At 46.3% G+C, this 25,115-nt stretch overlaps 1 protein-coding gene and 1 non-coding gene across 2 annotated transcripts in view; both read left to right on the top strand.

Moving 5' to 3' along the window:
* Positions 1-25,115, top strand: part of Pecam1 (platelet and endothelial cell adhesion molecule 1) — a 45,604-nt gene that overhangs the window by 10,625 nt on the left and 9,864 nt on the right. Inside the window, exons 4-14 of the mRNA XM_026402229.2 lie at positions 1,428-1,733; positions 3,870-4,151; positions 6,179-6,427; positions 7,694-7,969; positions 9,624-9,911; positions 10,575-10,682; positions 11,754-11,781; positions 12,573-12,646; positions 14,958-15,011; positions 16,535-16,597; positions 22,222-22,278. Of these exons, the coding sequence (XP_026258014.2) occupies positions 1,428-1,733; positions 3,870-4,151; positions 6,179-6,427; positions 7,694-7,969; positions 9,624-9,911; positions 10,575-10,682; positions 11,754-11,781; positions 12,573-12,646; positions 14,958-15,011; positions 16,535-16,597; positions 22,222-22,278 (1,785 nt within the window). The remainder of the gene's footprint in view (positions 1-1,427; positions 1,734-3,869; positions 4,152-6,178; positions 6,428-7,693; positions 7,970-9,623; positions 9,912-10,574; positions 10,683-11,753; positions 11,782-12,572; positions 12,647-14,957; positions 15,012-16,534; positions 16,598-22,221; positions 22,279-25,115) is intronic.
* Positions 225-298, top strand: Trnaa-cgc (transfer RNA alanine (anticodon CGC)). The gene has a single exon. It is a non-coding gene; the product is annotated as a tRNA-Ala (tRNA).

Raw genomic sequence — 25,115 nt, 5'->3', positions numbered from 1 at the left:
TGCAACCATTCTAACATTGAGTCGCGCCCCCCCCACACACTTATTTATTTTCTTATTTTGAGAATCCCTCCCCCAGAAATTCCTTTCCTTCATCTCGTCTCAAGAAAACATGACTTTTCCATACAAAATTGACCATCCCCCTCCCAGGGGCCCAGTCCTGATATCTCTTATGATCTTTCCGTAGTTAAGGGGATTTGTTGATAGAAAGACCATAGGTTTGGGCTGGGGGTATAGCTCAGTTGGTAGAGTGCTTGCCTCGCATGCACAAGGCCCTGGGTTCAATCCCCAGCACCACACACACACACACACACACACACACACACACAGGCCACAGGTTTGTGTTAAGACACTGGATTCTACAGTCTTTCTGCCTGGGTTTCCATCTGGGCAAGTCCTTTAACCACTCTAAAGGTCAAAGTCCTCATTATTAAAATGAAGATGATGCCCAGCTCACGGAGTTACTGAGAACCTTAGAAGGATCGTGTACCTGGGCACAGTGGTGCACACCTGTGATCCTACGTACTTGGGAGTCTGAGGCAGGAGGATCACAAGTAAAGGCCAGACTGAGCTATTTAGAAAGATCCTGTCTCAAAATAAAATATGAAGGCCTGGGGACATAGCTCAGGAGTAGAGTGCTTGCTGGGTTCCACCCTGTTACTGTGGAAAAATAAAGTCTGACAGCGGTGGAGTGCTGACCATGATTTCCAGCCCATGTTCTATTGCAACACAGTCACGTCCTGTATAAATGTTTCCGTCAATGATGGACTGTACAGGTGACGGTGGTCCCAGAGGTAATGCCACCTAGTTTTGCCACAGCCATCTGAGTTTGGGTAGATACACGCTGCATCTATGTGATGAAATCACTTAACAGTGCATTTATCGGAATACAGCCCTGGGCTGAACAACACGTGACTTTCTCAAACAGATCTCTGCTTCTCTGTGAAATTGTGAGAGTATTTGGCCAATTTTTATATCCTAAAGAATCTGGCTCATGGTATGTACTCAGTAAATATTTATCAAGTAAATTCAAGGCAACTCTCACCTGTGGTTGGTGTTCAATAAATTACAACAACAACCAGAGTAACACTAATATACGCTGGCTGTCTTTTTTTCTCTTTATACTGTATCAGTTGGGAATTGGATTGTACCACCTTCCCAAGGGGACTATGAGCCATTGAAAACAGCAACCACATCCAGGGCATGTTTGTTTTTCAAGGTACCTGGCACTGTGCCAGGCACATACATGCTAACTACCTGGGAGGTAGCGCTGGGTGTCTGGGGCAGGGGGAGAACCCTCAGATGGGTCGGTCACTGTGACATACAAAATTGACCACCCACCCCCGACCCAGGGTCCCTTTTGATCTCCTGAGGGAGGCTTGTGACATGAGGTTCAACTGGTGCTAACTGGACTTTCTCTTTCTCCAAAGGAGTGCCCGATCCCAGAGTGACACTGGACAAGAAGGAGGCCATACAAGGCGGGCTTGTGACAGTCAATTGTTCTGTCCCAGAAGAAAAGGCCCCAATACGCTTCATCATTGAAAAACTGGATCTACATTCACCACTTGTCAAGCAAAAAAAAGAGAAGAATTCTCAGAATCAGAATTTTGTGACCTTGGAATTCCCGGTTGAGGAGCAGGACCTGATTTTAGTATTCCGCTGTCAAGCTAAGATCTTATCTGGGATGGACTTTGAGGTCTCAGAGCGCGTCAGGAGTGAACTGGTCACCGTGAGGGGTCAGAGTCCTGCTCTCCTTATTCTTTGCGGTTTGTGGTTGGGTGGAGAGAGAGAGAAAGAAAGAGAGAGAGAGAGAGAGAGAGAGAGAGAGAGAGAGAGAGAGAGAGAGCCCAAAACTGGGAAGGGGCTGGTCCTTCTGTCTGGGCTGCTGTTCTCAGGACCGAACCTGATCTCAATCACTTAGTATTTTTCAAGCTTTTTGACCGTGACCCAGTTCATATGTATGAAATTATATGTGTCTATTTCCTAAACAAAAGTTTCATAGATAATATTTATCTTTAAGACACATGATGAACTTTGATGTTTTCTGTTCTATTTCCATTTTTTAAAATACTGGCCATGTCTCCCTACACTGATGCAATGTGTACCTGCCACTGCTTTGAGCCTTTGAGAGTCAGACAGCAGGAAGGGCATTGGGAAGAAGCTGGCACCTTATGCATGCTAGACATGTGCTCTACCACTGGGCTACATCTCTAGCCAATATGTATTTTTTTTAGTGAGGTTGAGTTATGTTCTTTATGTTCATGAGTCTAGCATATTTCCCCCATAAACGGCTTCTCCATACACTTTGCCCATTTTATTGTTTCTTAATGATTTATTTTAGCCCTTTATAAATTAAAGGAATTAGGCCAAGTGTGATGGCACATACCTATGATACCAGCACCTTAAGAGGCTGAGCCAGGAGGATCACAAGTCCAAAGCCAGCTTGGGCAACTTAGTGAGATCCTGTGTCTAAATAAAAAAACAGAAAAGACTGGGGATATAGCTCAATGCCCAGTACCATAAAATAAATAAATCATAAGTGAAAAAAAATTAGCTGTTTGTCAGAGAAACTCTGCAAATAACCACATCCCCAGAGAGCCATAAAGTTGAAAGTTCTACAAGACGCCTACCCTTTTTAAATTTTTGCTTGGAAAAGGAGGCTATTTTTTTTTTTATCACGGTTTTATTACAAATTTAAGTGGCTATAGTGGAAAAAAAACCTGATGAATGTTATATCACTCCAAATTTGCTGTTAGCATTTTATCTTACAGAGTTAGATAAATGAAGTGTATAGTGTAGTATATGCTGTGAGTTTGTTTTGGGGGTATGCCTGGGAACCAGGGCTGAGGACAGCCCTACTTCCTTGAAGATACCACATCCTGGTATCTGAGATTTTATTAATACAGTGTTTTTCACTGTGTGAGTTATGAAGTCAATTGGGTGAACCATAGCCAGTGTTTTAACAAATTAAATAGAATAGCCAGCCGCAGCAAAAGCAAGGTGCTAAGCAACTCTGTCTCTAAATAAAATTCAAAATAGGGCTGGGGAGGTGGCTCAGTGGTTGAGTGTCCCTGAGTTCAATCCTCAATAGCCCCCCCCAACAAAAAAAGAAAAATTAAATAGAATAGACTAGAAGTCACTTTTGGGGGGAATATTAAATAATGTATTTCTAGGGGGCAGTACAGTCTGCATAGCTGCCACTTTTGAAAGCTATAAAATATTCATGCTGAAATATGGAGGTTCTTAAAATGGTATGAGAATAGCCACAAAAATCTGTGGTGGGCTGGGGGGCAGAGTCTATTTCTACCTGCTACAGTTGTTTCTGTAGACAAGACCTAGAGAAGGCATTTGGCCTTTGGGAAGCTCAAGAAAGTCAGAGCATCATAGCTAGCGGTGCACACAAGTGAGAGGGAAAGGGGCATCAGCAACCCAGACGAAGGAATTGAGAGGAAAGGTTGAGTTACTTTTTTTTTTTTTTAAGTTGCAGTTGGACAATAACTTTGTTTTATTTACTTATTTTTATGTGGTGCTGAGAGTCGAACCTGGGCCTTGCACGTGCTCGGCGAGCGCTCTACCGCTGAGCCACAGCCCCAAGGTTGAGTTTTTAAAATCAGTCTTTAAAAATCAGTTGAGAGGCCTGGGATTGTGGCTCAGCGGTAGAGCGCTCGCCTTCGCACCTGTGAGACCCTGGGTTCGATCCTCAGCACCACGTAAAATAAATAAATAAACAAAATTAAGATATTGTGTCCATGTATAATTAAAAAAAAAAATCAGTTGAGAAACAGTGGGAAAAACAGGAGCAGCAGAAAGCAAAAGAGTAGGAAGTGCTGGATTGAACCTGAGTCTGACCGGCTTGTCCATTGTTCTTGTAGAGTCCTTCTCTATCCCCAAATTCCACATCAGCCCCTCTGGAATGATCACAGAAGGAGAACAGCTCTACATTAAGTGCACTATTCAAGTGACACACCTGGCCCATGAAATGCCGGAAATCATCATCCAGAAGGACAAGGCGATCGTGGCCACCAACACCAACAGAAAGAACCCCGAGGCGGTCTACTCAGAAATGGCCATGGTGGAGCACAACGGCAACTACACCTGCAAAGTGGAGTCCAGCCGCATTTCCAAGGTCAGCAGCATCGTGGTCAACATAACAGGTAGGGCTGCTGCTGCAGGAGAGTGTTTGCAAATGGCGGGCTCAGGAAGCAAGTGTGCTGCCATCCAGGATGGCCAGTAAGAATGGAGACTCTTCCTGCCCCTTCTCCTCTGAATGAATGTGCTCAGCTGGCCTTTGGTGCTGGTGGGGGAAAGCCAACACACAGAGAGTCAGCAGTCTGCTGTGTTGGTTGAGTACTCAGGTTCTCACGACAGACCCCAACCCTGCCACTCACTACTTCTGTGTCCTTGGGTGAGTTATTGACTTTACCTCACTCTGAGAGATGGAGGTGATAGCGCTCACCTTATAGGACTATTATAGTGATTAAATAAGTATGCTCTCTTTTTTTTTAGAGAGAGAGAGAGAGAGAATTTTTTAATATTTATTTTTTAGTTTTCGGTGGACACAACATCTTTTTTATTTTTATGTGGTGCTGAGGATCGAACCCAGCACCCTGTGCATGCCAATACTACCGCTTGAGCCACATCCCCAGCCCAACTATGCTCTTAAGTGTTAGCACAATGCATTGTACAGAATAAGCACTCAAAGAATATTTACTATGTATCTATGATCATACTGCATGTATCTTTCTTCTGTGCCAAGCACTATGTTACATCCCCAGTAGTTCCTACAATAGGTCAGGAAAAAAAGAATAGTAATAATTTCCCATTGTGGAACACTGTGATAGGTTTATACATGTTTTTATTTAGTGCTTGAAACAATTCTACGTGATAGTTATTTTGATACCACTTTATGGATATGAAAACCGAGACTGGGAGATTAGTAACTCACCTAAAGATTAGAAGGGTCACCAGGTGGCAGAATAAGCGTCACCCCCAGACTGTTTGATTTCCAAACCTGTGTGCTTGAAAGTTCCCTCTGATTCCTACCACCTCACCTGGCTTCATTTTTCTCTAAAATACTTATTACTAAAAATATATACATATATACTCTGTTTCTCTTGTTTATTGGATGTATTCAGCCATTAGAATGTAAGCTGCTGAGAGCAGAACCAATTATCCATTTTATTTAATATTTTTATCTTTAATTTTTTTTTTTTTGGTGGTGCTGGGGATTGAAGCCAGGGCCTCATGCATACTAGTCAAGCATCCTACCACTGAGCTACATTCCTAGCCAATGCTATCTCCTTAACACCTGGAACAGCACCTGGCCATAGTAGGAATTCGATACAATTGTTATTTAACAGAAACAGAGAGGATAGGCTCTTCTTGGTCCCTCAGCAGAAGTGTCCATTCATGCTTGTCTCTGTTCCTTCACTCTTTCATTAAGCCCTCCACTGAGTGTCCAGGCACAGCCACAGTCCCCAGTGTCATAGGTCGGAGGCCACCAGCTACTCATCTGGGTGAGTGGCATATAGGTTACAGCAGCCGTCTGGAATTCTAGTGTCTGCTGGAAATTTAGTGAATTATTGAGAATGACAGGAAATTTGATGGCTCATGACATTTTTCACTGATAGGATTTATATTATCTCATTAGAGAAAAGTATTGAGTCAACGTATATCGAGCTCCTTCTGTATTCTGGGCAAGTTATTGGGAATAGAAGCTGCCCGAGACCAGGTTGTGCCTTTGAGGACCACATGGACCCAGACAGACCAGTCTGTGGCAGTTTGTTATAGTCTTAATGGACTCACACATGCTGCCTAGGACACTTTCCCTGGATAACTTTCTCCCAGAGACCCCAGAGATTGCCTGCAATAAGTTCTTGTGGAATGAACTGTGTGAATAAACAAAGAATTCGGTAAATCCATGCATCAGTAATTGCCACATTACAAATTGCAACCCTTCTCTTCTCTATGTCTGTGAAATCAGTGGATCAGCAGGTGAGGAGAGCCTGTCCTGGAGACCCAGGCCCAGAATAAGTCTAACCCTTTAAAAGTGTGCTCATCAGGTAAATGAGAAGCAAAGACCTTCTGCAGGAAGATGGAGTTGGTTCTGCCAGGGCCACACTGCCCCTTCCAGGGGCAGGAACCCAGACACACCGTCTCCTTCCTCCTGGCTGTTTTTCAGAACTGTTTTCCAAGCCGAAGCTGGAATCTAACTCCATCCGTCTAGACCAAGGTGAGATGTTGAGCTTGTCATGCTCCGTCCCAGGAGCACCTCTAGCCAACTTCACCATCCAGAGGGACGGAGTGATTGTGTCGCAGGACCAGAACTTCACCAAGATCGCCTTTGAGTGGGACAGTGGCAGGTACACCTGCACCGCAGGCATCGGCAAAGTCGTCAAGGAAAGCAACACAGTCCAGATCACCGTGTGTGGTGAGTGGGTCCTCGCCAGCCCCGAGAGTGGGAGGAAGGGAGCGGATCCCCCACTGCAGGACTCTCGGGTCTGAAGGCAGATCAGACTTAGGCAGGGCAAGAATTGGAAGGAAAGAGGTGGGAAATCGAGAGTCCACACAGAGCAGGAGGGTGTTCCTGCCCAGAGTCCATGTGAGAGGCAATATAAGGAAATTGTCGTTTGTCTGCCAGGATCAAGTTCAAGACTTTATTGTGCCTTCACGCTGATGGTGTGGCCTCAGAATTGACAAGATTCTGGCTGCTGGTGCAGGCGGTCACTTGAAAGGCCAGGGAGGAAACACTGCTGAGTCAGCACTAAATACTAAGATCTAAGTTCCAGAATTTATCCTTATCCCAGCTAATCAGAAGGGGCAGGACTTCCAATGGGCGGACAATAGAGCCGGGCTTCTGGCACTTAAATGTGTATCCGAGATCCGGTTAAAACAGTAGGTCAGGAGGGGGGCCAGATGCTACCCATCCAGCTAGTGCATTGGTGATGCTGATGCTGCTGATGATGTGAATACGAAACCCCCATCAAGCTGTTACTCAATCACCGTGCTACAGTTTCATTGGTGGCTGTGGCTTATCCAGCTGAGATTTTAGTCACAATTGAACCAGCCTGTTTCCAAGTCTCTAAATCCAACTCAAAGGAAATAATGCAAGAGATGAATGTGGGTCATTATATTTTACCTTTTTTTTTTTTTATCATTGCTGCTCTTGGGAGGAGGTCACCGGTGATTTCATCTCATAAGGTTTATCAATAAGCTAACTTCAAAAATTGACCTAGAAGAATTCTTATCTCTTGAGGCAGGTAATTTACATATCAGGAATGGCTGAGGCACTGAAAAGAGTTGGTTTCAAAAGGTATTCTGTTTGGGTGCTTTCCATACTTTTCTGTATCTTTGCTGAACACACAGAAACATACTGTGTATGTGTGCATGTAAGAAGTTTTAAAATATAAACATGCACTTATGAGGCTATAATGATTTCCTTGAATTTGTATCATTCTTTAGTTTGACTAGGGCCCTTCTTTTTCCCTCTCCCTTATTAACACACACACACACACACACACACACGCTCTGCATGACAGTCTTGTCTTCTAGAAGTCCCTTAAAAATCAGTAAGCAGGCAGGCATTTGAAATTACCATGGTGACAGAGAGAGAAAAACCCAGAGTTTGAAGAAGCAGCGTCTTGGGTTGGATTCATTGCTTCAGTCCCATTTGCACAATTTCCCTCTGTTGTTCTAGAAAAGCTCTCCAAGCCCAGGATTTTTCATGATGCCAAGTCTGAGATCATAAAAGGACAGACCATAAGAATCAGCTGCCATTCGATCAATGGAACGTCACCTATTTCTTATCGCCTTTTGAAAGCCACTCATGAGTTAGAAGTACAGACGAAGCTCTCCAAGGATCCTGCAGTATTCGAAGACAAACCAACCCAGGATGTAGATTACCAGTGTGCCACAGATAACTGCCATTCCCTCCCTGGAATGGTCAGTGAGGTTCTGAGGGTCAAGGTGATAGGTAAGTTGCTGTATTATAAAAAGAAATCATGTCGGGTTGGGGTCTTTGGTCACCTTTGGAGGGTTTGGAGTTGCCCAGGGATTGTGGGGACAAGAAGAGAAATGGGTGATATTTGTGTGAAATCCATAAACCCAATATACATTAAAGCAAACCCCAGTCATGGGTCAGGAAAATATGATGCAGCCAGTGCAATCTCTTTTCAGACCTTTCAAGTGAATGGCTAGAATAGCATATGCAGGACTTGAGGAAGCCTGAAGTTGTGTGTTTGGGTTTCCTTAACTCTTGCTCTTTTTCAGTTGAACTGAGAACTATCCCTGAGAATCATAGGCCAGAGCTCTTCTCTGTAGTGGACCCTGGTGGAGCAATTCTGTCATGTGTAGAACCTGTAGCAATCAGAGCTACAGGTGTGATCTCCTGGGAATTGCTAATATGTACCTGGAATTCTCATACTCAAGAGAAATATACCATCGTCTTAGGGATGGGTATTTTTCCTTAAATCTCTATCTTGTGCCTCATAGAAGACTTAGGAGCACCATTGCTTGCACTTTTTAGATATTCTGCATCCAGTTGTAAGAAGTTTAATAAGGCATCGTCTTCTCTGTCCTTTGTCCCCTTTTGTTTAATGGCTGCGTGATATCATTAACATGGCTTATTAACTGCATATTATGCATGCATTAACCTTGCAAAAAAGAGCCAGAAGAGGGAAGAAGGACATGGTAAGAATGGGTTCTTGTGAAGATTAACCTAGTGGCTGTATTATTGAGAAGAAGTGGGGTTTTCAGGTCTCAGGATACATGAAAAGGCAAATGCTGAACCCCATGTGAATTCATTGGTTAATTTGGGTCAATATTAGTGGCTAACATTTAATGAGCTCTGACCATACATCTAACCCTGTGTGAAGTATTGTAGTGAATTATTCTAATTAAGACCCACAATCACCAGAGAGTAGTAGGAGTGGTATTCTTGTTTTACGATGCAGCAACTAAGGCTCAGAGCAAAGAGCTGATGGGTGGTGGTGCTGCCATCTTGGTTTCCTACCCCTGAAAGCTGAAATTGATTCGTGGGTGCTTTTCATGCTTACCTGGGGGTGTCTTTGGAGTCTTAACTGGGAGTTTCCCAACCACTTTATGATCTGCTTCATCCTTTGCTTTTGTTTTTTAAGTTGTGATAAAATATGCACACTTGTGAATTTACCCTCTTAGCCACTTTTTAGCGTAGAGTTTGGTGGCATGAAGCACATTTCCATTGTTGGCTAGCCATCACCGCTGTCCATCTCCAGTCTTTTCATCTTGCAAACACACACACACACACACACAAACACACACGCACACACACACCCAATAGAACATACAAGTTAGCTTGATAGTTGAGCCGACTAGTCAATAATGCGCAAATTGGTGAGTGAATGGAGGTGTCCCCTAGTGTCTTACCTTTAATCCGTTAGTGAGGACAGGAGGTGTCCATTACTGCCCTTCTAGGCTAATCAGGGACAGGACCATGAAAAAGGTGGGATGAGAGGAGCAACTTAAATGAAAAGCACAAGCCAAGTTCAAGTCACAGTCTGGGAGGGAGGCTGGCCATGGGCTGTGGTCACTTTAGGTTCCTTCTCTGTCCCCCTTCTTCACTCAGTCCTAATCCTTTTCCTGCTTTCCAGCCCCGGTGAATAAGGTCAGCCTTTCTATCCTGGCGAGTCAGGAGGTGGAGTCTGGGGAGGAGATTGTGCTTCTATGCTCAGTGGCTGAAGGGACGGGTCCGATCACATATAAGTTTTACAAAGAAATGGAGGACAAACCCTTCTATCAAGTAGTCACGAATGAAACCAATGCACATTGGCGCAAGACAAAGGTTAGCAAGGAGCAAGAGGGACAGTACTACTGCACGGCTTCCAACAGAGCCAGCCCGCAGCGAAGCAGCCCCCAGAGCAACACCCTGGCAGTCCGAGGTGAGTCGGGATCTCCACAGCGGGTACGTGTGGGCTCCAAGGGGCAAGGACACAGATCATCCCCCTTGTAAGAGGGAGTAGGTGGGAGGTCAGCTCAGGTGACTGAGGGTCAAGAGAACAACGTCCTCAAGCTCTGTGTCTATAAGTGACAGAAACCCCTTCAAATTAACTTGGGTAAAAAAGAGGAGTTGGGTGCTATAAGAAATCAGGAGTATTTCATGAAGGTCCCAATTCCAAATTCTTGGCAAAAAGACTCTTAAATAACTCACTTTGGGTCAAATATTTGCCCACAGGATCCCTGTGGCCAAGGGGATGGGGTCATGCAGAATGGACATGGCTGGGGAGTCCACCTATAGGGGTGAGGGTGGTTTCCTAAAGCAGGAGGAGAGCTGATCAGACACCCCAAAATGGGGTCTACCCCAGCACGCTCAGTTTGACCCCTCCTTGAAGATCATAGCTGGCTTTGGATGATAGCAGAAGCAGCAAGTTCCCCACCAACTATTGAGTTCAGCATCCCTCAGAGGTAGATGCTAAGGAAAGATACCAGTTGTAAGGATTGTAAGAATCAGTCTCCATTTGATGATTTAACCTGATATCATTTCCTGCTGACCCAGGAAGAACTTTCTTCTTTCTTTCTTTCTTTCATTTCCCCTCCATTTCCAGTCTTTCTTGCTGCATGGAAGAAAGGACTCATTGCAGTTGTCGTCATTGGAGTGATCATCACCACCTTGATAGTTGGGGCCAAATGCTATTTTCTGAAGAAAGCCAAGGGTGAGCACAGTTGCTTCCTTCCATTATTTATGACAGGTTGTCCTGGCTGAGAACGTAGCTTGGATGTACAGTGCCCTAGAGGGAGCTGGGGAGGTGCACCTGGTTTTTCTCCTTGGGGTTTTCACCTTGACAACCTTGGTGGGTGTGGGGCTTCTGTCGCCCCTGGATGTAGCTAGGCAAAATGAAAGGGGCTGCTTTCCTCCTTGGGCGGGCCCAGGAGGGAACGAGGGAATGAGGGAACGTGGAGGGAAGTTGCGTCTTCATGTGGTCAGAGAAGCTGTTTCTATGGGGTTTGGCCACTTCCAGTTCTCTAACTGGTAGAGTGTCAAGGACACACACGCCCTGAAAGCTTCCCAAATAATCTGCCGGTTGCGCCATGATTTCTACCCTGTGCTTGGGGGCCAGGCATGGGTGGGGAGCCAGGAACACCTGCTGGCACTCAGCTAGCCCAGACTCAAGGAAAAGGGCACAGAATCAATGATTTCTGCAAAGAAATTTTTTCATAGGGTAAGGTTGGGTTCTTTGGGGGAGACTCTGGTGCTGGTGCCTGGGATGAGCGGGGACCGTTGGGATGAGCGGGACCGTGTGTTTTTTCTCAGGCAGGAAAACTATAATTCCCTGGGAAGAGACAGGCTCCCAGACAAACCATTCCCAAGTCTGCCGCTGGCCTTGGTCTTCGGCCAGCTTGTAATTAAAAACACAGGGATTGATTTAGCCTTTACTTTTTGAGATTGTCTTGAACCAAAGAAACAGCTGCCCAGTTATCTGATTTATCTGCCCCCTGTACCATTGCCTCCATCTCCATCACATCTCACCAGCAAAAATCACATCTGGCTCAGAGAGTCACAATGTGGTTTATCTGGAAAGTGGATGTGAAATCTCTTTGACCAGGAGAACAACTCCATCTTTCTCTTCTCTATCTCTCTGAAAAGTGTGAATGTACTTAACTTTATTTTCTTTCTCTTTTTTTAATGGGTATGCAAGTCAAATGTCACTGAAATGACTATTACTATCTGCTGTGGATACAGGCACCTTACCCTGACTTTGGTTTTTCTCTTTCCTTTTTTAAAGCCAAGCAGATGCCCGTGGAGATGTCCAGGTCAGTGTCCTTGTAAGAGGGCGCACCTGTTTTTGTGGGCATGGGTGGACTTTTCTGTAGGGAGAGTCTGGTCATTAGGAGGTTTTCAGTGGTTCTTGGCAAAATCAGAAAAAGGAAGAGTTGTGTGTGTGTGTGTGTGTGTGTGTGTGTGTCTTTGTAGAAGACTGCCATCTGTCCTTCCATGGGAGAGAATGGTCTTATTCTGAGATCATGTCCTTCTTAGACTATTATTTGTGAAATCCTCTTTTCCATACCAAATTATAATGGTAATAGAGGAGCATTTAAATTTTTTATTTACTTGGCAAAATAGAATTGGCCTTTAAAAAATATTATTTTACTTTTATCATTCTTGAAAACCAAAATCCAAGGCTATAGAAATTATTGCTGTGTTATGGAGAGAAACCAGCACAGGAATGCATTCATTAAACTAAGGGCATCAGATAAAGAACTCCTTGGCCCTGTCTCTTAGTTTAACAGCAAAAAGTTCAGTCAATCATTTAGAGCTAAAGAACTTGTTAGTTTTCCAAATGGAAGAGTGAAACTTTCTTTCCTTTGGAAAGCTCCTTCTGCTTTCTTGTGATCTTCCTTTACCGATTTTGTTAATTTGGGGTTAGAGAGGGGGGAAAAATATATATATGTGTGTATATATCTATATCTATCTATCTATCTATCTATATATATATAATGATATATTTATTTATATATATAATATATTATGTTTAGACTGTATTTCATTATATTTAAAAATAATTCTATGTTTTTTTCCCCTCCTTTTCAACTTTAATTTTAAGGCCAGCAGTACCACTTCTGAACTCCAACAATGAGAAGGTGTTGGATCCCAATATGGAAGCCAACAGCCATTATGGTAAAGTCCTGGTTTCCTTCAGTTGCCAAGAGTTTTACCAACTAAAGAGGGTGGGGTTAGAATTAGAAGGGAAACCCTGGCTTCCAGTAGGGGTACTTATCTAATCAGGCATTAGACGGTGAGCTAATAAGCAAAACAAAAACTTTAAAGGAAAGAAGACAGAACATTTTATTCTATTTTCACCACCTTCTAAACTTCCTGTTGAATGAAACCTGGAGAAAACGCTAATGCCTTGTAGCCTTCAGATACTTTGAATACTACCCATGAGAAACAGCCTGCACGTGTAAGGCAGGGACCAGAGAGCAGATTAGAGCCCGGATAAAACCTCTTCTCAGGTGGAATTACTACAAGCACAAGATACTTGTTTTGAGGTTTATCCCAAGCTTACAGGTCTGCGCCAACAGTGTGGGTGGACAGTTCCAGCAGTTCTTAATCCTGTTACATCTGTGAAAAAGTTGCCCAAGCAATTTAGCAACCCCCCATTGGGCTATAATTATGTCCCACAAAAGTCCTGTCCCAAATCATTTTTGGAACAATTCTCTTTCTTTATCAGCAGTTTTGGAAATAGAATGCCTATGTTCTTTTCCAATTCTGTAATAATGTTTCACAAAATAAGGTATTTCTTTCAATTCTGTAACAATGTCTCACAAAATAAGGTATTTCTTTCAATTCTGTAACAATGTCTCACAAAATAAGGTATTTCTTTTCTTTATTTTTTTGTAGTTGTGGATGGACAGAATGCCTTTATTTTATTTGTTTATTTTTATGTGGTGCTGAGGATCGAACCCAGTGCCTCATGCATGCTAGGCAAGTGCTCTACCACTGAGCCCCAGCCCCAGCCCCAAATAAGGTGTTTCTAAGATATATAGGGAGATATGTTTTAAGAATTGAGCAGGGGCCCAGGTATGGTGGTGCATGCTTGTACATCCTATCGAATCGAGAGGTTGAAGGGAGGATGGCAAGTTCAAGACCAACCTGAGCAATTTAACGAGGCCCTAGGCAACTTAGCAAGACCCTGTCTCAATATAAAATAAAATAAAAAGAATTGAGTCGGGGGCTGGTGGTGTAGCTCAGTGATAGATGCTCACTTAGCATGGGCGGGGCCCTGGGTTCCATCCTCGGTATTACAGAAAAAAAGGAAAGCAAAAGAAGTCAGGTGTAGAGGCACATGCCTGAAATCCCAGTGACTCAGGAGGCTGAGGCAGGAAGATCACAAGTTTGAGGCCAGCCTGGGCAACTTGGTGAGACCCTATCTCAAAATAAAATTTGAACAACAGTGGTGGGGGGAAGATGTAGTCAGTGGTAGAGTGCTTGTCTAGCGTGCACAAGGCCCTGGGTTCAATCCCTAGAACTGGAAAAAAGAAAAAAGAACAGAGAAACTGTTTTCAAAAAATGTACTGAATATTTTGAACAAAGTAATATACTGCTATAGAGAAAATAATACCTTTTTGGTATAAGGGGGGCTCTGTTGGTATATTATATCATTGCCACTAAATACAGCAGTGCTTTATGTTGATATAGTTATATTAAAATACAGGATTTTCTTCTAATTTTTCAAAATGTAGGAAATACTCCATTTCTTACATTCTCTTGCTGTGTTCTCTTGTTCTTATTCTCTTGTCTCTTCATGGATTTTATGATTTTAATAATTATAATATCAATTATTTCAAATACATGATAGAAAATCATGTGTTCTTCAAGAATAGTATTTATAACATTTGTAAGAATTATCTTTTTTAAATTTTTTTTTTAGTTGTTGATGGACCTTTTATTTATTTACATGTGGTGCTGAGAATTGAACCCAGTGCCTCATGCATGCTAGGCATGCTCCACCACTCTACCACTGAGCTATATCCCTACCCCAAAGGTTTTTGTTTGTTTGTTTATTTGTTTTTTTAATCTATACCCACTAAGGTGATATCAATCCAATCTCCAACCAGAGAGGATTATTTAACCAGTCTCCTTCATGTTTGTCGTTACTGACTGGTCCCTTCAAGAAAGGGAATAGTCTAGAAATCAAGCTATTTGCTCACATTGGACAATTTTGAATTCCCAACAAAAGTGCCCCTCCCCCACCCATGCCTCTCACCCTTTGATGGTAGGGGTTCCACTGGTGTTAGGAGAAGACCACCTAGCAGGTCTTGGGGCCCACAGGGAGACCAAGGAGGAGACCCAGAGACATGACTCTTAGTCACTTACACCACTAAAGAAGTCATGCTTGACTATGTGGTGGTATTGAATTTTTTAAAAATTATAGAAAATGAGAATTTCCATTATCACTCATCCTAACTAATGGTTATTTTTTAATTAGGTTATGGCGATGATGTTGGAAACCATGCAATGAAACCACTAAATGAAAATAAAGGTAATTATCTAAGAGTTTTATTAGAAACTTTCACATTAAAAAAAAAACCCATAGGTAGCTGGGCACCGTGGCGCATGCCTGTGATCCCAGTGGCTCGGGAAGCTGAGGCAGGAGGATCATGAGTTCAAAGCCAGCCTCAGCAAAAGCAAGGCGCTAAGCAACTCAGTGAGATCCTGTCTCTCAATAAAGTACAAAATAGAGCTGGGGATGTGACTCAGTGGTTGAGTGCCCCTGAGTTCAGTAACTCCTCCCTAAGGAAAAAAAAAAAAAGACCCACAGGAAAAGAAAACTAAAACTTGAAGGTGACTAGATAACCTCCCAGCCCTCGTGATGACTCTGTGACTAACTGGTGTGTAAGATGGAGATGATTAAGTGTTTCCTTTAAAGATGCTACCTAATGTCCTTAGTGATAACCAACTTAAGGGTGAATGGGTCCTACCTAAAAAGCAATGTCCAGATTCAGAGGGAACTATCAAATAAGGAAGCAGGATGTCCTTCCTCTTGGATAGTTGACTTGGATATTCTTTTTTTTTTTTTTTTTTTGATACTGAGGACTGAACCCACGAGCGGCTTTTACCACTGAGTTATATCCCCAGCTATTTATTTGTTTGTTTGTTTGTCTATTTATTTATTTGTTTTTTAATTTAATTTTATTTTAAAACAGGGTCTTAGTGAGTTGCTGAGGCAACTTTGTCCTTGAACTTGTGATCTTCCTGCCTCAGCCTCCCAAGTTTCTAGGATTACAGTTGTCCACCATGCCTGGACAACTTGGAGATTTTTCAAGATGATCAACAATAGATAGTGTGCTTCTGCCTAAAACTCAGTGAAGTCAGACTAAATCATCTTTCATCAAGTTCCTTTCCATCTAGGCTGCAATCATGGGAGTTAAAACTCCTAAAGATATAAAAGAATTCTGTAAAACCCTGTTTTTGTAAAGTATCCTTGACTACAGGATCATTGTGTAGTTGCTGGTGAGAATTCCTGATTCTTTAAGCCTTAAAAAAAAAACATAATAAAAATATTCTGAGTTGAAAACACACCAATTTCCCAGATTTCTGGTAGCACCCAGAGAGATTTCATTACCTTGTCTGCCTCAGACACTCAAAGCCTCTTGGGGCTGGTGAGCCTGCTCCCGAGGTCCTTTCCTGCATGCTGGGGATGGCATAGAAAGCATCGCAGCATGGAAGGGTCAGGTGTTTGGAGGGAGCCTGAATGGCAGTTCATTGTCATGGCTGATCTTGAGCTATTTTCTGTATCCTCTGACCTGTTATAAGCCCACTCACCTGGACCTCTGCCACAGGATCCATCCACATCCAAATGAACGGGGAGTCCCAGGCCAGTGGCGGGCTCCTCCTGCCTTCCTAGTCTGAGGTTTCTTGTCCACTTAGAATGGAGCTCCACCTGCATCTAGCTGCTCCCCTGCACATTCAGAAAACTTTAATAATTGGGATAAAAATCTCTAAGGTAGCCCGATACCCCCAAGGGAGATGCTGTCTAAAGGGTGCTGTGGTTCCTTTGAACAGACTCTCTGAGCTCAGACGTAGAGTATACAGAGGTGGAAGTGACCCCAGTGGAGCCCCATCAAGGTAAGCCCCACCCCCCAGTGAGCCAAGCCCATGCTTTGCTCTTGATTTGGGTATAGGCACCACGTTGGGGGTGCTGTGCTCATTGAGAAGCATCTCTCTGAAAGAAGATGGTCAGCAGATCTACAGAATGTGCCAAGGCAGGAGCTGTAAATATTTAATAACTGTTAGTTATGAAGCTATGAATAATGGTAACACATGTTGAGGGTTCACTACGCATGTGCCAGGAGATGACTGAGGGCCAAGCAAGTTGTTCCTCTGGAAGGGACCTTGAGAGCAGCCTCACTTTGAGATGTTCAATTTCTCCCAGAAGTGGCCCCTTGCCCACAAGCAGTATGTTCCTATGCAGACTGAACATGTGTCAATCATCGCACTTGTTAAGGTCTGGGATTTGCTCTTTAGAGGGTCGCTTTTGAAAGCACAGAATCCCATCCCGTGGGAATGGTGGCATTGGATTTATGCCTCAGCTTAAATAAAAGTAATGTGCCAATGAAGTGAAAATGTGCATAGTATTCTGTCTTGGGCAGGCCACCTGGAAGTCCCCATCTCTGGTTCAGTGCTGGGAGACGGACGGAAAGTGGGCCAGTCCACAGCAAATGCCAGAACATCAATCTTAGTTTCTTTTGGCACCAATCGAAAACCATGCTTCTCCTAGTCCTCCCGCTCCTCAGCTCCCTCTAGGTTCTTGCGTGCTCGAAGGAAACAGCCATCAAGAACCTTCCGGCCCTGCTGGGGTGCTCCTTAGGACCCTTGCCATCCGTCTCCCTTCCTGCGCAGGCTACAGACAGGCTGTTCTCGGCCAGGCGAGCCTGGGCAGTTTTCCAGGCTGGGTCTGCCTGTCATGAGCCAGAGCCATGTGGTTTTGGCCACGTCCTGAAGCCATCCCTGGCTCTGGGAGGAGTTTTGGAGTCCTTCCTAACTTTCTTGTTTAGCATGGTTTGGGCACTGTGCCGATGGGTGTGTGCATAGAACATTTCTGAGAAAGCTGTCCCGTGCAGTCCCGGGGCTACGTGCTGTACTCTGGGCCCCTTTCCCGTGGTATTCCATCAGACTAGTCCTCAGAGCTGTGGACTGCTCAGTCTGCACCAGCGACAAGTATCCCACTTCCAAGTCCCAAATGGACCCAAGAGGAGGGAGGGACACTGCAGCCTTGATTTCCTCCTCTTTTTCGTTTTCTTGTAAAGTGATTCACTTATTGAGCAGAGATGAGACCCACGAGGGCCCAGCTGCTGTGCAAGAAGCAAAGGCACAGCCAGCCTCCTCCTCAGGGAGGGTCTCCTCAGGGGCAGCCAGGAAAACAGGGAAGCGTAGCAACAGATCCTATCAGATGGTCCTAAGTGCCGGAAAAGAGCAAAACCGGGTGCAGAGAAGGCGTAAAAGGGGACACTTGTTGAGGGCTGACATTTAAGCTGGGTCCTGAAAGAGGCAAAGAAGGTGATCCCCCAAAGAGGGAGGGTTGGAAGACCCAGGAAATAGGCAGGGCAGTGTGGCAATGCAGAGCTTGGCTCCTTTAATATCTGTAAGGAGGCCTGTGTGTCTGCAGAGAGGGACAGATAGACAGGACAGATGAGGTGAATGAAGCTGGGGAGGATGGAGTTGGGGCTGGAGCATGCAGGACCTCTGGGGTTTTCTTTGCATCTTATTCTAAAAGGATTAAGGAGCCTTTGGAAGCTTTAGGTAGGGAAGTGTCAGGTTCCACTGTCCTTCTGGAAGATCCTCATGGCCAACATAGAAAGTGGGGCAGGCTTGGAGCCTAGGGTGGGACCAAAACGTTGGCAATGAATGGACTCTCGATATATTTTGGAGATAGATCATAGCATGTGATGACAATTTAGTGGCCAGGACAGGAGAGACTAGAATCACTGCATGTTCTTGGATGGAGCAGCTGCAGGCACGGTTGTGATGGCCGAGGTTGGGAGGAACTAGCTCCTATCGACATCTGATTCAGCTGGTGGAGTTTGACATGCCCTAGAGATACCCAGGAGGAGAGAGCACAGGGTCTGGTGCTCAGGAGGGACCCCACTTGGGCTGGGAAGGGTGGGACTGTGGAAGGTGTCCCACCAGCCTGAGCTTGGTGCGCCAGCTCCATTGCTCTGCATCCTGGGCTTGGCCCCGTGAGTGACAGCTTACTTCCTCCTAAGAGGATGTCAGACTCGGAAGGAAAGGGAATGGATAACAAGAGGGCAGCGCTGCTCAAAGATTTTGAACATAAGTGGAAAAACACTGCTCTCCTCTTGGTTCGTGACCCTCCACACTCCACTGAGTGCTCCAGTCGGCAGTGAAGCCAGAGGACGGGGTGAGGGAGTTACTGCACATTTTCTGTCTGCAGTAAACAGTGATGCTCCCCTGCTACCCGGGGCACCAGGCTTCAGATCCTCCCATGGAGGGCCAGGTCCTGCCTCTGCTTCACAGCTTACTGGGCCAAGGTGCGTGAGACTATGAGGGCCCCAGGGTGCCTGGGAGGCTTTGAGTGTAAGGAAGCTGAAAGGAAAAAGGAAGCTGTGTTCTGTCCTTGGAAAATGTCCTTTTGCCATTCCTTTGGGAACGGCTATGGAGATTTCCATGATGGGGTGAGGCAGGTGATTGCCTTGGATGTTCCCTGCCAAGTGGTACAGCTATGGGTTGCAGCCAAACCAACTTGTTGCCTTTCCAAACTTGCACAAACGTGCATAGTGTGGGCCCTGTGTAGAGCTGGCATGAGGGTCACTTGGGTGGCAATGGGGAGATTCCAGAGGACTCAAATTGAGTTCTCTTGTCCCAGCCTCTCCTTGAAGCTAAGGGGTAGTGGGAAAGCCAGGCTTGAGCCTCCAGTGTCAGCCCCTGCCTTCCCATAGGTGGGAGTGGGCACTACTAGGCGAGGGCTTTGTGGGTTCAAGACAAGTGATAAGTGAACTTGACCTGGTCTTGGCCAATTCAGTCCCCCTTTCTTCAGGCCTCCCCTCCTCCAACTATAGAGGATGGGATGAGGACCTTGTCCAGCTCTAATCCTTGCTGGCTGCTGACCAAGTGGTCACAGGGGGTGGAGGAGGGGCGGGAAGGAACTCGTTAAATCCTGGTTTGCTGCCTGTTTGCTCTGGGGCCGTCTGCTGGGAAAACCCCATGACGTTGAGCCTTCTCTGCCTCCGTTAACATAGAAAAACAGAAGCCAAAATAAAGCCCTCTCCGGAAACATTGCTGACAGCAGAGACAAACACCCTGCTAACCTGGTTTAGTCATTAGCGGGCAGCTGCTGCCATAGGGCTGCAAGAGAAGGGGAGCCAGTGATCAGCTGCACCCCACCCTTTGCTGAGCTGGGCAGAACTAGGTAGGCAGGCAGCAGTAGAGGCCGGGGTGCAGCTCTGCCTAGAAATAGAAACGGCCCTGCTGCCCTGAGCTATGAGATGACGGGGAGGGAGTGAAGTACAGTAACTCAGGTCCACAAAGTGTGTCCCCAGGATGATCAGAGAAGTCTCCTGGCCATGTCTTTCTGCTCCAGGACAGTGGAGTTCTCAGGGTGTCCAAGCTCCCCAGCTTGGCCACCAACTCTACCCCTCGCCGTGCCCTTCTCCCCTAACTCCACTGTGGATCTGGGTCAGAGGTGAGCTGGCAGTGACCCCCATGCACAGCACCCTGTGGCATTTATCACAGCGTTAGGCTCATGAGCACCCTGTGCCCACCTGCCTGCTCCACATCCTGGAACTGCTGAAAGCTGAGACCAGATCTGACCCCCTTGCCTCCCTCCACGGTTCTGGGCACACAGAGCGCCTAGGTTATGTTGAATGGGTGACTCCCCCGGGGCCTGACATTGAACAGAGGGTCCCTTGGGGATGTGGAGAATTGGCTAGCAGATTTGGGGTCCTACAACTTCCCTCTATATCACCAAACTAGAGTGGAGCGTTGTGTGGGCATCTCTGCTGTGCCTCCTGAGTTCTCCTGAAGCAGGCATCCTGCAGTGAGAAGCCTGGTACCTCTGCCACTCCACCGAGCTCCAACCTCTGCCTGAGGGGAATCACTCTGAGTCTTCAACAAGGCTTTTGTCACCCCAGATGCCCCAACTTTGGCTGTGGGGGTTGGGGCACCCCCAGACTCCTCCCCGGCATGCAGTCCTTCACTCAGGAACCATAAGTACTCAGTGTCCAGTGAAAGAGATTTCAGTCCTAACTCATCCCCAAAGAAGCCCAGATTCCTCTGGCAGCATGTTCTAGCTGATAGATGGAAAACCTGAGAGACGGGGCTGATTATGCCAAGACCTGCCTGAAGCTCAGGGGTTCTGAGGTAGAGACACCTGCAGGATATTGGCTAGCACTTGCACTGTCATATCAAACTATGACAGGTGCCCCCAGGTGACTGTGCAAGGCCTGGGAATGGAAAGTACTCAGGACCTCAGCCACTGGCCTGGAGGAGCTCAGGGCCTGCCAGAGGAGTCAATGGGAACAGAGTCAATGTGTATAGGTAAATGTCCCCAAAGTGTAGTGGGAGCACAGGGGCCCAGGTAGTTGACTAGGGTAGGAGCAAAGGGGTGTGTGAGGGTGTGTGAGGTGCATGCAGGAATACAGGGGCAAAGCTGGGCCAGAGTCTTGGAGGAAAGGACAGAGAGGAAGGACAGTGTCAGCTTGGATGTGAGTGGGGTAAGGACGGGAGAAGGCTGTCCTTGGAGCATGGGGCGTAGAGGGTATCCCAATGCAGTTATAGACCCTGGTGTGCCCTTAGGAGAGAAATGTCCCCGCGACACTGTGATGGCAAGAAGCATCTTACTCTGCCTGGGGGCCTCCTTTCTACAATGAGACTTCCTGGTTTTTTGAGCAAAGAGGAGCTAGGGAAGTGGCCAGGATCCATCTTGTTTCTTTAGGGTTCTTGGGTGTGCCTGGGTGTGGATATGGTGTGTGAGGGTGTACACATGGTGTGCATGCCTGTATGTACACAGTCTGTGTGTGCCTGCTTCAGGGTGCAACCATGTGTGTCTACACACAGAGGATGAGTGCGTGTGGACATGGGGTGCGTGTACGTGTTTCTCTGTACCTGTCTGGTTTGCTCCACACCCAGGTTGGTCATCTTGTCCTCTATTCTGAAAGGATCTAACCCGGAGGATCTCAGCCCCAGTTGCACATTAGAATCCCCTGGGGACTCCTACTAACACCAGTGCCAGGGCCCACCCCAGGCCCGTCAGCGAGACTGCGGGGGCCCAGGTGCTGGCACTGAAAGCAGCCACCCAGTCACCTAGAACTGTAAGCGGTCTTTGGTCCAGCTAATTCTCATAGTCACCAAAAATGCCAGTCTCCACCCCAGAACTCAGCACCTGGTTCTGCTCTGGGCTCTGGGGGGATGGGGCAGAGAAGTTGGCACAGAGTTGCGGCTTCAGGGAAAGGGGGAAGGGCTGCTGAGCTGGGGCTGCAGGCCTGTGTGGATCCCCTCCCATTGGCCCCTCAGGCTCAAGGTTCCTCTGCACAGGTGGCCCTGCCTCACAATGGCCTGCTGACCTCCTACTTCAGCCCAAGAGTGACCCTGGTTAGGCTGGGACCTTCTGAAGTTGAGGAATGACAAAGTCTCAATGCTTGGCTGTGGGTACTGCTGGGGTGGGGGATGGTATAGCTGTGGGCTGGCCTGGGACCCGGAGGCAGCTACTGACTTGTGCCTGGTCCCTTTTTCAGCTCTGGGAACGAAGGGGACAGAGACGGTGTACAGTGAGATCCGGAAAGCCAACCCCAGTGAGTGAGGGGCCCCTGGTTCTCCTTGGTGTGTGTGGGGGGGCTGGAGTCACAGATGGGGCCTTGGGAGTGGGGAGGGGAAAGAGGAAGCAAAGAAGGTACAAAGGGCGTCACCTCCTGCACCAGGGTTTCTGTCTCCCCTCCACCCACTGCTGCTTTTGCTGTGTCTGTTGTCAGCAAGCGCTTACTACCCGAGAGAGGCCACGCTGCACAGCCTACATACCGTGTATGTATGGTGAGGCCAGTGAGCCTCCCTTGCTCCCTCATGGGACTGGGGCCAGGGCTACCCAAGGCCTTAGGCAGAATCAAGAGCTGTGCTTTGAAGATGCCCTAGTGGTGGCTCTGGGGCTAGGGTGGGCTTATGAATCTGCTTCCACTTCCTTTCCTTTGTGCCAAGCCTCAAGTCAGCCCCCTCACTGCCCGCTTCTCTCTGAAGAACACAGTTGAAATTGGGGAAGCTGGGGAAGCACCCCAAAATTGTGTTTTTTATAGAATTATTGTATTCAATTCTGATGAAATGGAATCCACAAAGAGTACTTTTAAATTCTGAAAGGAAGTCAGCAACCTAAAGACACAAACAGGGCTGGGGATGTAACTCGATGGTAGAGCATTTGCCCAGCCTGTACAGGCCCTGGATTCAGTCCCCAGCACTGGGCGGGGGGGACCATAGAGGTACAAAAGGTATAAACATCTACCTCTGAATCTCTTGCTTTGTACAGTAGACATTTATGTAAGTGAATTCTTTGAAATGGAGTCCTTAATAGCTGAAGAATACCTGTAAAAAGTGCTACTCAGAGTGGTTCATGAACCACCAGCAGCAGCAGTGATCTCGGTCAGACCCACATCCACTGAATCAGATTCTCCGGAATCTGAACTCAAGCTCTCAGGGGTTTCTGATGCTGCCCACATTTGAGAAGCGCTCTCTCTCTCTCTCTCTCTCTCTCTCTCTCTCTCTCCCCCTCTCTCCACCCCCTCTCCCCCCTTTCTCTCTCTCTCTCTCCCCCTCTCCCCCTTTCTCTCTCTCTCCTTCCTTCCTTCCTTCCTTCCTTCCTTCCTTCCTTCCTTCCTTCCTTCCTTCCTTTCTTTCTTTCTTTCTTTCCCAGGACTGAACCCAGGGGTTCTTAACCACTGAGCCATAGCCCCAGCCCCTTTTATATTTTATTTAAAGACAGGGTCTCACTAAGTTGCTGATGCTGGCTTTGAACTTGTGATCCTCCTTCCTCAATCTCCCAAGCTGCTGGGATTATAGGCATGGGCCACAGCACCTGGCAAGAAACACTGTCTTTAAAGGAACTATTCAATGACCTGATGAGCCTACTTTTTATCTCAGAGTGATTACTCTTTAATGCATCTTTGTTTAAAATAAAAAGTATATTCATGAATAGAGCAGGAACTTAGCCACTTGTGGGACTTAACACTTTTTGAAAACCTTTGCTGGGGAATTTTTGGTTCAAGTGCCTATTTAAACATATTCAGAGCTAGCAAAATATAAATTCAGAAATAAAAGCTGTACCATTGAGTTACATCCCCAGCCCTGTTGGTGCCTTTGGGTTGTTTTCTATATTTGTTCAGTGGAACAGAAAAGTCAGAGCTAAGGTTCAAGGTTGAACCCATTGGTCAATTGTATAAAATGCCTCATCAGTTTCCTAATGTCTTTGGGGATTGCTCACTCTCTTGGGTCAATGCTGAAGTATTCAATTTCAGTTGCTTCAGTTATTTCAAAAGCTCATAGTTGAGCACTTACTCCATGTACTAAGTGGCCTATTCCATCATATCTTTCCACCCTCACAACAAATCCCATTTTGCAGATGAGGATATTGAAGCATAGAGAGGTTAAGATATTTGTTCAAGGTCACACAACAAGCAAGTCTCTAAGAACCAGCCCTTCCAGGAGTCAAAAGGAGTGGTTAGAACTTGGGGTCTCTATAGCATCTTAACAAAGAACAATAAATTTATAAAGTAGTGACAAAACAAAGGATGAGGGGCTTGAGGCTTCCAAGGGGAGCAAATGGAAAGGTAAATATCTGGGGAAAATTAATGGAGTAAGATTTGCTGGTGTAGGTTCATCTTGGCACCAACTCTCCATCTTCATGGCCCTGAAATGTCCCTGGGAGGAAATCCTCCAGTCTCAGAAGTTATTACTTTTAATCAAATAAGGAAGCCCCGAGGAGACTCCTTTTGGCATCTGTCGATGTTCATTTACCTCTAGCTCAAAAGAAGCCAAAATGGCCTATTTTGAAGTGCCCTCTTCTGATCTCCTAAGGCAGCCAGCTGTTCCAGCAGGTCCTCGTGGGGATCCCACGGCTGGTTCTAGATTACTCAGTCCTGGGCTGTTGCAAACTGACTTCTTAGGCTGGAGACAGGGGCATTGTAAGAAGCCAGCTCTTGTAGGGTCTCGAGGTGGGGAGGAGACAGGGAGCCCCTGTCCTGGTGCTGCACTTACCAGGTGTGTGACTTCCGCCAAGAAGTCTCAGCCCCCAGAGACTCGGATTCTTCCACTTCTGAACAGCGGTGTATTGAGTGAGAAAGCAGGGTGAAATGGGATCTGGGGCTGTGGCGTTCATTATTCCAAGCAGTCAGTGTGTGACCCCCTCGTAGGGTGAGCATCATTCAGTTTTACTTTAAAATTGCCAAAGTTGCTGGAGGAACTCGGGCCCGACAGAGTGCAGTACCTTGCCCAGAACAGGACTAGTCTCTGGACTCCCAGGCCTGGGGAGAAGCAGGGCAGTGAGGGCTGGGTCCTCTGCAGCCTGTTCTCTAACCTGGCAGGTCTGTAACCTGCCCAGGGGCTGAGGGTAGAGAGAGCCCTGAGTCTTACCTGGGCTGTAGTCCTTGGG

This window comes from Urocitellus parryii, chromosome 7 (assembly GCF_045843805.1).
Source record: "Urocitellus parryii isolate mUroPar1 chromosome 7, mUroPar1.hap1, whole genome shotgun sequence".
NCBI lineage: Eukaryota > Metazoa > Chordata > Mammalia > Rodentia > Sciuridae > Urocitellus > Urocitellus parryii.
The sequence above is the reverse complement of the archived record's forward strand: the minus strand, read 5'-3'. Positions and strand labels throughout refer to the sequence as shown.